Here is an 8,947-nt window from a genome sequence, read left to right as displayed (position 1 = left end):
CCCATCAGCATTAGGTGAGGTTTGCATATTGTTTTTATCAGGGGTGCATTAACTTGCTCATTACCCGTTTGCGTCTGAATGCACACAGGGCCGATATGCGTTCATTTTCTTGTCTAGCGTTATGTCTGCTCTAGTCAAAAGAAATTGTGGTGATTTCGATCTGCCTCCTCTTTAACACTTCTTCACCACTAAATATTCGCGTCAGGGCCGCGAAAAATACGAAATGAAATAACGGAGAGCCGCCGAGGTGGCTCAGTGGTTATGGTGATCAGCGGCTGACTCGAAAGACGCGAGTTCTATCCCGACCGCAGTAGTCTCATTTCGATGGAAGTGAAATGTTAGAGGCCCGTGTACTGTGTGATGCTAGTGCACGTTAAAAAACTCCACGTGGTCGAAATTCTCCGTAGCGCTTCACTAGGACGTCCCTCATAGCGTGAGTTGCTTTGCAACGTTAAACTTCGTAAACCTAAACCTGAAATAACAGAGGACAAAAAACAGCGAGCGTGATGTATCCCAATATGCAAAAAGTCACCTGAGAACGCGACGCAGGCCTTGATAGACGTCTTTGCTACTGTCGGCTAGTAGATGCGGGGACGCGGTTCACCGTCCGGCTGACGAGCCGATCGTTGACGTATTCCTCGACCACTTCATAGCCGTTCTTGGTGATGATTCGTTTCTCCCTTGAGTCCTGCTCCGGCAGTCGTGCAGGACCCGGAGCAGCGGATGCGTTTCCGTCGACAGCAGAGCCCAAGGGCACGGGGACGGCTGGCCCCTGCGGTGCACTGGCAGCAACGGAGCCCTGCAGAGAGTCACAGCCCGAATCAGAGGCGTGCGGGTTCCAAAGGTGAGGCATGTCATGGCTATGGGCTTGATCGCAGCTTGATCATGCAATCATAGCTGATTTGAAAACGACGGCAGGTGTTCGCTAAGTAAACCCACACAAGCAGCCAACACGATTTAGAAACATCGAGAATGACGAGCGCCATGCGATATATTTTTTTGTTGCTGCAGTTTTCGATTGCAGAGGGAATTATTCTTTAAATTACCATTTAGGTTGCATATATACTCTAAAATAAAATAAAAGTACGCCACTGGCGTGTAAAGAATTAGCCGCGTTTTCCGAAATGCAGAGGGCATGGTTTCTGCAACCGCCGGTGATGCGGTGGTGTTTTTTACCCTGTTCTCAGTGAAAATACAGTGTTACCGCACTGCAGCGAAAATTACAGTAAAGAACTATCCAATGCTGAGGCCTTCTGCTGTGCATAAAAGCACGTGGACTTGCTTGATATGACCGCAGCGAAAGTTCTATAATGCGCAGTGGAACACCGTGATCGAGGACGGTGGAAAGTTGGGTGAGAGCTTCTTGACAGCCGGGGTGTAAGGCGCTGTTTAGTACCGGCGCCGTAATGCGTAATGAGCTGCATTCAGCCCGGCCCCGTTCGTATTATCATCCGCAAGTTTTTTTTTAGTGAAAACCAATTCTATAGCTCTTTTTGGATATTTTTATGTTTTTCCGGCAGCAAAAGACGCACTTATTCTCAGAAAATTGCATTTAGGATTTTTCCTGCCACTCGATTTAAACTCGTGACGTCTACATGAAAGAGGCTCCGTGATCACCCTTTCGAAGTGAACAGCGGTGCAACCTAGCCTCTGGAATCCGCGTCCCAAAAACGCACGCAGTTTACTGGCGAAATCGGCCGGTGATGACGACATATCTGTTAAGCTTTTTTCCCCCTTTCGTAGTTTATAAAACCTCCGTTTTAAGTGAAAATAGCGTGTTTGTTGTTAGAATGCGGTAATCTATCAATGCCGGCCAACTTCGGTTTGTCCTCAGTGTCCGTTTAAACAACTATTCCGCCAGATTCCCCGCTCGGAACCAGTTGTTATCCACTGAAATTTTCCAGGCATTAATTTGAACAATTCGCTCATTGCTTCCTTCGAATGCCATAACTTCACGTATTTTTCCAGGCCGAAGAAACCTGCAAGACAATATTTTTGCGTCTTGCAGGTTGCACAATGACAAAAAAAACGCCTTTGGTAGTTTTCAGCGATCATAATGGTCTCTGGTTTGATTTGAATTGGTATAGTATGGGCGTGGATACTTTCACTTTATATATCATATGACACGCATCAAGTGTGGCCGGGCCCGGCTCTGCGCCTTTAGTCGCATCATGCAGACATGCGATCTTGATGATTGCCGGCACTGACTGACCGTTGACTGCGAGGTTACTCTTCTCAGGGCTATATAGGCTGCACTGATTGAGTCTGAAGAACGTCCACTGAGGCCTGTCGAAAAAGAAAGCCCTTTTCTTCAGGCAGGAGGAGAATCAGCTGTTGGTGCGAAGTTGGTGCGCTAGCACTGATTACTCCTGCTACATTTTTATAAGCGACGCAAAGTGTACCGGCGTTAGATGAGACTGCTCCACCTTCGCATCGGCTAAGACGCGCGACCGGGCGTCGCCACTGTCTCCTTCGCGCTTCAACTCACGAAGAGAGAGAGAAATAGCAGGGGTGGCTTGCACGAAGCAAATAAGACAATCTTATCCCCAGGCTAATCATATTCGCGGTGTAAAACCTCTCTCGGTTTTGAGAAATGGAAAGGCGCATAGCTAGTTCACTTCGTCGGCGTTGATGGTGCGCCTGAGGTGTCCACCGGCAAAGTGAGCTAGCTATACGCCTTTCCTTTTCTCAAAACCGAGACAGGTTTTAGACCGCCCGGACCAGGCTTCGGACTGTCATCGGCGAAATCCGTGATTGCGGCTTGAAGCGCTACGCACTAAAGAAAAAAAAAAGGAGGAGGTGGGGAAAGGTGCGTCGTGTTGAGTAAGCTCATAAAAGCGGAGGCAATCGCTGCCAAAGCGAAGGAATTTCGTCACTTACTTAACGCCTTTTTGGACGCTCTGTGAACCTATGGTTGGTGACGTTATATCGACATACTCTGCCCATTAGCCGCAGTTGCTGGGTGAGCGCAGTGATTAATTGTTCTAGGTGTACTGCTGGGCTACTTGATGTTTTGGCAATGTGGTGCACGCTGCCTTCAGGGACGAAGGACGAAAGGAAGACACCACACCACTGGGCAGTGGGGTTGTCTCTTTCTTGGTCTCGCCCTTCATCCCTCGCACTATAGCTGCTGGCCTCAACTGCATAAAAACCCAATCGTGGCAAACGAGCGCTCACCTGTTGACAGTACGTGGTGCAGGGGACGCCGCACCGAGAGCAGAGGATGTAGGGATTGTAGGGGTTGTACGGGCTGTAGAGGTTGTAAGGGTCGTACGGCGCGTAGAAGCTGTTCGGCGCCATCGACGCGCCCCTGGGCGGCGCACAAACGCCATAGTCGATCCGCGCCTGCGAGATGGACGTCCTCACACCGGGGGTCTGGTGGTCGCTCGTCGATGCTCCGCCCTGCTGGTCCTGCTGGGAACCAGTCCTGACGGCGCTCACTTCGACTCGCGGGCCGCCCAGCTCAGTGCTCACGTCCAGCCTCGACGATGCATTGCTCGGGATACTACTGCTCTCCGATGACATGGTGTGGCGGTCTCTTCTTCCTAGTCAACAAGCATTGTTCGGTGTTGAACATTGAGTAAAGAGCGAAAATCGTGATTATCGATGACATTCTGCTGGCAGTATTCCTTCTATAGTCTGCTCTTACACATACAGAGTGTGTAAGAGCGGTAATAGTGGCAGCGTGCCTCATGGCAGGCGGACGCCCCTTAGTTTCTGGCGCGAATCGGGAGCTAAGTTCGCATTGGTAAATGATTGGGTGACGTCATTAAGCAACAACTGTGACATGCTTCCTCGCATAAAAGCCGATACGAAGCAATGAAACAAAGACAGCGTAACATGCCCACACTAGATGTCTCGCTAGCGAAAAAGCCGAAAAAGCTAAAGAGAGAAACAGGTTTCGCGGAAGCCGCAGCCAAGTGGAAGGGCTGAAACCGCGTCGCGTCAGCTGCCACTTGCATCGTCTATAAAACTGTCATAAGTAACCTGTACGAAGGGCGCATACATATTGTGCTAGCGCACCTAGGTCGAAGCAAATCAGGGGTTCATTTTTTTCGCTGCATGCGTGATTCAGAAGAAGCCTGTGAAATGGTGAGGCGGTCCTTTGCACTGCTGGTATACACGTGCAGTGGGAAGTGCGGGGCCACGAGCAGGGCTGCGGCCTCACGTCTGTGGGGGGTTGAAAATACGAACCCTCTAGAAGCGGCGAGCAACACCGGACTCGTGCCATGGTACGTTCGACATAAAAAAAAAAACTGATCTCGAACGAAGTTAGGTGACGCTGGCGTAATCCTGTCGTTGTTTAACGTCCTTGCATTCGTCCTCCCCTATGCACTTGCCGCTCAGTAAATGAGGCCTCACGTCACACGTGGATAAGCTAGTATAGTTGCCCATTATATACAACTGCTATCTTTGAAGAGCGCTTTCAGTTTATTTCTCTTCTTGGATATTTCGCAAGGTCGATTTTGCTAGTTTCATTATGAGGTGTGAATGAGGGCTCTCTCGAGGTCTTAATCGGCCGCGCGCGTTTCCGAACCAGAAATGGTGTTCGCGGTAAAATACGAGCCAGCTCGCTCGCATCGCCTACCCAGTGGCATGGACAGCCAGCGCACAAAAAAGTGTGGCTGCTTTCTATTGAACGTCTATATGTTATAAGTATACTGAAGTTCGGAAAATAGTTTCTCTTGCACGGCACTGCAGCAGCCTTACAGCGGTCAGTCGAAGTCAGCTTTTATAAGAGCCAGCTATAGACGCTCCGATGCGATTCGCGCCTCTGTATGTCTGCTCTTCGACAGGTATCTCCGGTTTTCTTGCTCCATAAAACTCTTAAATGCTGCGGAAACGTAACACGGACGAAAGGCACCGAAAATTATCCCTCTCCTCTTGAAAATAAGCAACTTCAGAAAACAACTGTAACACAGGGAAAAGAAAAAAGTCGCGAATGTCGCAATGTGTCGCGTAATCTCCCAGCGTCTAAATAAAATGCTAAATTATGATAACATTATGAAAGAGAAAATTACAGGTATAAGTCTCAAACTTTATGCGGCGGGCAAAAACCGTGACTGGCCATCGATCGGTTTAGCTCACTCTGTGAACGATCCTTGCAGAGGTCACTGGAACGACCCACTAACGCGGCGTTCTTCCGCACGCACAACTTCGTGAATTCGTTCCTTGATTTTCTGATGCCAGCTGTAGTTTCCATAAGGCTGCTTCATTCTAGCGAAGTTGGGATAGGCCGCCGCGGTGACTCAGTGCTTATGGTGCTCGGCTGCTGACCCGAAAGACGCGGGTTCGATTCCGGCCGCGGCGGTCACGTTTCGATAGACACGAAATGCAAGAGGTCCGTGTACTGTGCGGTGTCAGTGCACGTTAAAGAACCCCATGTGGGGCAAAGAAATTATCCACAGTTCTACTCTGCGGCGTCCCTCAAAACCTTAGTCGCTTTTGGACATTACACCCATAAAACCAAAAGCAACTACGTTGGGACAGGTTAAGCGGGTTAGTTTGAGCTAAAAAAGACACATCGCGCAGGATGATCGTTAAGCGGCAGCCAAGTAACTGACTTACTATGCCACGTGTACGAACAAGGCCCCAACTGCTGGGCTTGAGCGAAGCCACGGCAGCAGAGTTGCAGTGGGAACAGAATTTTGCAACGAAGGCCAGCTCAACGTCAAGAGTAGCGATTTTTGAGAAGGCGTACTCATTCAGTTTGTTGTAGTCTATGAACTGGATGCTCCACAGCCGGCGCCAGCAAACATGCATGGGTCGAACTCGCAAATCGTTTCGCAAGTACGGAATAACGGTTCGCAGCTGGCTCGCATACGTCGTTTGGGAAGTAGAGGTAGCCCAGCGTATACGGCGGCAAAAAGATTCGGTTGATCAAGCTTAACTTTCCTCTCAGACTAGAGCCTTATTCCTGCGTAATCCGATGCGGAGTGAAAAGGAGAGTAAAACAGTGATCAGCTCTCAAGTCATGCGGCCATACCTGCGCTATTAGACACGCCGTAGCGGATGAGCCGGGTTTGAATACGCCCACAAGGGCTTTCCTGGAATGCACCGCAATCTCAGTACACCTGCCGCGGCCCCTTGGATGCTCTGTGATCCCGCGCTCGGCCGCCGAAAGTCGTTGCCGCTGAGTCAACGAGGCGGGCGAGATTCGAAAAGATGTGAACCAAACATAAAAGCCGATTAGCAGCTTACCTTACTTACTCGACCGTTGAAGCAAGCGTTCCACACTCGGTGGTCTTGAGCGCTGCCCTTGAACGCGAGCGTGCGTCTGTAGGCACAAGGGTGGATGAGCCAAGACGCTGGAAACGCAAAAAAAAAAAAACATGTTAACAAACAAGGCAGCAGGCAATAAAATTTAAAAACTAACGATGATCCTTGACGCGGTAGTGAACGGGGATGCTTACGAACGCGTGGAATGCAGCTGAACTAGGCAGAAATGTCTGGGTGAGCGGAATTCAGGAGATGGCAATGACGATGGCACTGCTTAGGATACGGGACGAGCAGGAGCGTCTACGAGGACATGAGTCAAGGCGGGCATTTACTTACTCCACAGAAGTAAATAAAAATAAATTGGCAATAAATAGTGATAGATCGAGAGCGAGGGAGCAAAGCTCAGTTAGCCGCAAGAGCTGCTGCAATTACCCAGGAAGGAGGATCTCGATGATGATAATGAGTCACATGACTGGAGCACTGCGCCAGTGCGATGCTGGCCCTTTCTTCTTCTTCCTCTTTCACGCATAATTACCAGTCACATACAGACGCACATACACACACAAAAAAAAACTCGCCGAATGATTACAGATCGGAAATGCGTTATACTGCGCAGCTTGGTGATATCTGCGATTGAATGAAGAATTTTTGGGGTTCTTTTTGATTTTTTTTCACTCTAATTCGAGTATTAAAGCGGCTTTTGCTTTGGTAGCTTAAACAGCTGGATCTTGGCAGCACCGACGCTGCGCTTGTTCGCGGGCGGTGCGTTTACGATAACGGGTGTACCGGTTACTGTTACCGAGTGAGCTTACAGCTGCGCTGTGATACGCATTACGGAGTAGTCGTGCCCCTCTCGCCTCTTCCTAAATCCCTTCCTTCATTGTACAGATGCCCATCCGCCATATTGCTGCCGCGCCGCATAACTCCTACACAAACGTGTGCGGAGTGCCCGAACAGCATTTCGAAGCGTTTGGCGGAGTCTTGACCGCGTGCACCACCCGGCGACAGCGAAGGCTGCACGATGCACGCAGGGGGTCGACAAGTGTTCGATTGCACAATCTCCAAGCGAGCCAGTAAAAAGCACCACCAGTTTTTTCCCACATTTGCCATAAAGGCATAATTTGGTTCGCTGTATACCAAACGAAATCATGTAAGGTGATTTCATGCAGGAACTGCAGAAGGCTCGTGCCCTTGTTCTCGGTCAGCCACTTGGAGAAGTCCTCCTGCCTTGACACCATCAGTGTTTTCGCACCTGTCAGATTCATGGTTCCGAAGTAAGTGCAATGAATAGTGGTCTGGTTGGTAACAAGCTGTAAGAAATGAAAACCTAGGCGTGGGAAGGTATATAAAAATGGAGAAGGGGCTTACTACGTTTTTTGTTCTTGCGTCTGTCGCGCACTCTGCAAAAGCATGCTCTGCAGTACTCAATATCGCGTTGCTCTCTTGCAGTGCAGATAAGTTTCAGAACAGCACTGCAGGAGCTGATAAGGAAACACGAAGAATACCTATTGATCGCTGGACTTCCAAGAGTGAACTCAGGACGCCTACTGTGTTTATGTGGGCATTCACGAGACTTCATCAGCTTTGAATGAGTACGTATTGTGGGGGCGCCGTTGCTGTAGCAAGCACGGCAAAAGCTCAGGGGCTCTTCCAGGTCTCATCTCCATGGCGAAAGCATAACCAGCAACGTGGAGGCTTGTCAATGCAGACCTTACATTATGGGTTCAGGACCACCCCAAACCCCACGAAAGGTTTCTGCGTGAAACGCAACCCGCTCACGCCAGGAGCCTCTGAGGTCCGAGGTGTCGGCGTGATCGCGGCGAACGGAATCGAGAACAGCTCGCTTTTGAGTCGTCCCTTTTTATTGCAGCACAATTTTGATCAGCTTGGTCCCAGATTACACGTCGTCCTAAATAATGGCCGCCGTCCAAGGCAGCGACAGCGTATTCTCAGGAGAGGGCCTGCGGAACTCCGTTGACCGTGCGGCTCACGAGCCGGTCGTTCTGGTACTCCTCGACGGTTTCTATGCCGTTTTCGACAATAATTCGCTTCTCGAACTTGCCAGGCTGTCCAGGCGCTACTTGTGGGGCCGGTACGTTTATGTTCCTCACCTGGAAGGCGTTAGAATGAGCAATGTTAGAACAGAATTTCAAAGGCGCGTCCTTATTACAAGGAAGCCTCGTTTTTCCCGTTTCCTGCCGTCACTGCATTTCTCCTACGAGTTTGATATCGACTGCCCCATATTGCCCTATCATTGTGCCGCACACAGCGGTACGTACCTGACCAGTCTGGTCCGCAATTTGGTAATTTGTGCCTTCGCTAGAGATCGTGGTTCTGATGCTGTACTGGCCTCCACCGTAGACAGTCAGGTTGCCAGTTTGGTCATCTTGATTTACCTGCACCGTGCTCACTTCAATGCGTGAGCCCGAGCCCGAGCTACCGGGTCCGGACCCCATGGATGCTTGTGAACCCGGTCTCGGGAGGTTAGTGGCCGACATTGCTCCTGGTCCTATGCGCTGTCGCTACCTGCGTGCAAGTGCGGCAATCATTAGAAAAACGAGCACAAGATAGATACGTTCACAGTAAGAAATCAAAGACAAGCGATAGCCAAGAAATACAAAGGGGCAGCCAGGAAATACCGCCGCGGTGGCTAAGCGGTTACGGTGCTCGGCTGCTGTCCCGAAAGACGCGGGTTCGATCCCGGCCGCGGCGGCTAGAATTTCTTTGG

General features: G+C 50.2%; 2 protein-coding genes across 2 annotated transcripts; both read right to left on the bottom strand.

Annotated features, from left to right (window-relative positions):
* Nucleotides 1-568: 568 nt before the first annotated feature.
* On the bottom strand, nucleotides 569-3,525 carry LOC149353312 (uncharacterized). The gene is made up of 2 exons (XM_089577316.1): nucleotides 3,178-3,525; nucleotides 569-799 (listed from the first exon to the last, which is right to left on the bottom strand). Exons 1-2 carry the CDS (start codon nucleotides 3,523-3,525, stop codon nucleotides 569-571), a joined length of 579 nt encoding a protein of 192 aa, XP_089433442.1.
* A 4,643-nt stretch (nucleotides 3,526-8,168) lies between these two features.
* On the bottom strand, nucleotides 8,169-8,717 carry LOC149353311 (uncharacterized). The gene is made up of 2 exons (XM_089577315.1): nucleotides 8,499-8,717; nucleotides 8,169-8,330 (listed from the first exon to the last, which is right to left on the bottom strand). Exons 1-2 carry the CDS (start codon nucleotides 8,715-8,717, stop codon nucleotides 8,169-8,171), a joined length of 381 nt encoding a protein of 126 aa, XP_089433441.1.
* Nucleotides 8,718-8,947: the final 230 nt, after the last annotated feature.

This window comes from Amblyomma mixtum, chromosome 3, assembly GCF_055824585.1.
Source record: "Amblyomma mixtum isolate Tamu chromosome 3, ASM5582458v1, whole genome shotgun sequence".
NCBI classification, from domain to species: Eukaryota; Metazoa; Arthropoda; class Arachnida; order Ixodida; family Ixodidae; genus Amblyomma; species Amblyomma mixtum.
This window is presented reverse-complemented; position numbering and strand designations above follow the sequence as displayed.

Excerpts from the sequence above, each read along its gene's own strand:
- LOC149353312 (XM_089577316.1), bottom strand. The coding sequence starts at position 3,525 with ATGTCATCGGAGAGCAGTAGTATCCCGAGCAATGCATCGTCGAGGCTG. Across the intron at positions 800-3,177 it reads GCACCACGTACTGTCAACAG|GGCTCCGTTGCTGCCAGTGC; the intron begins GTGAGCGCTCGT and ends GACTCTCTGCAG.
- LOC149353311 (XM_089577315.1), bottom strand. The coding sequence starts at position 8,717 with ATGTCGGCCACTAACCTCCCGAGACCGGGTTCACAAGCATCCATGGGG. Across the intron at positions 8,331-8,498 it reads TTGCGGACCAGACTGGTCAG|GTGAGGAACATAAACGTACC; the intron begins GTACGTACCGCT and ends AACGCCTTCCAG.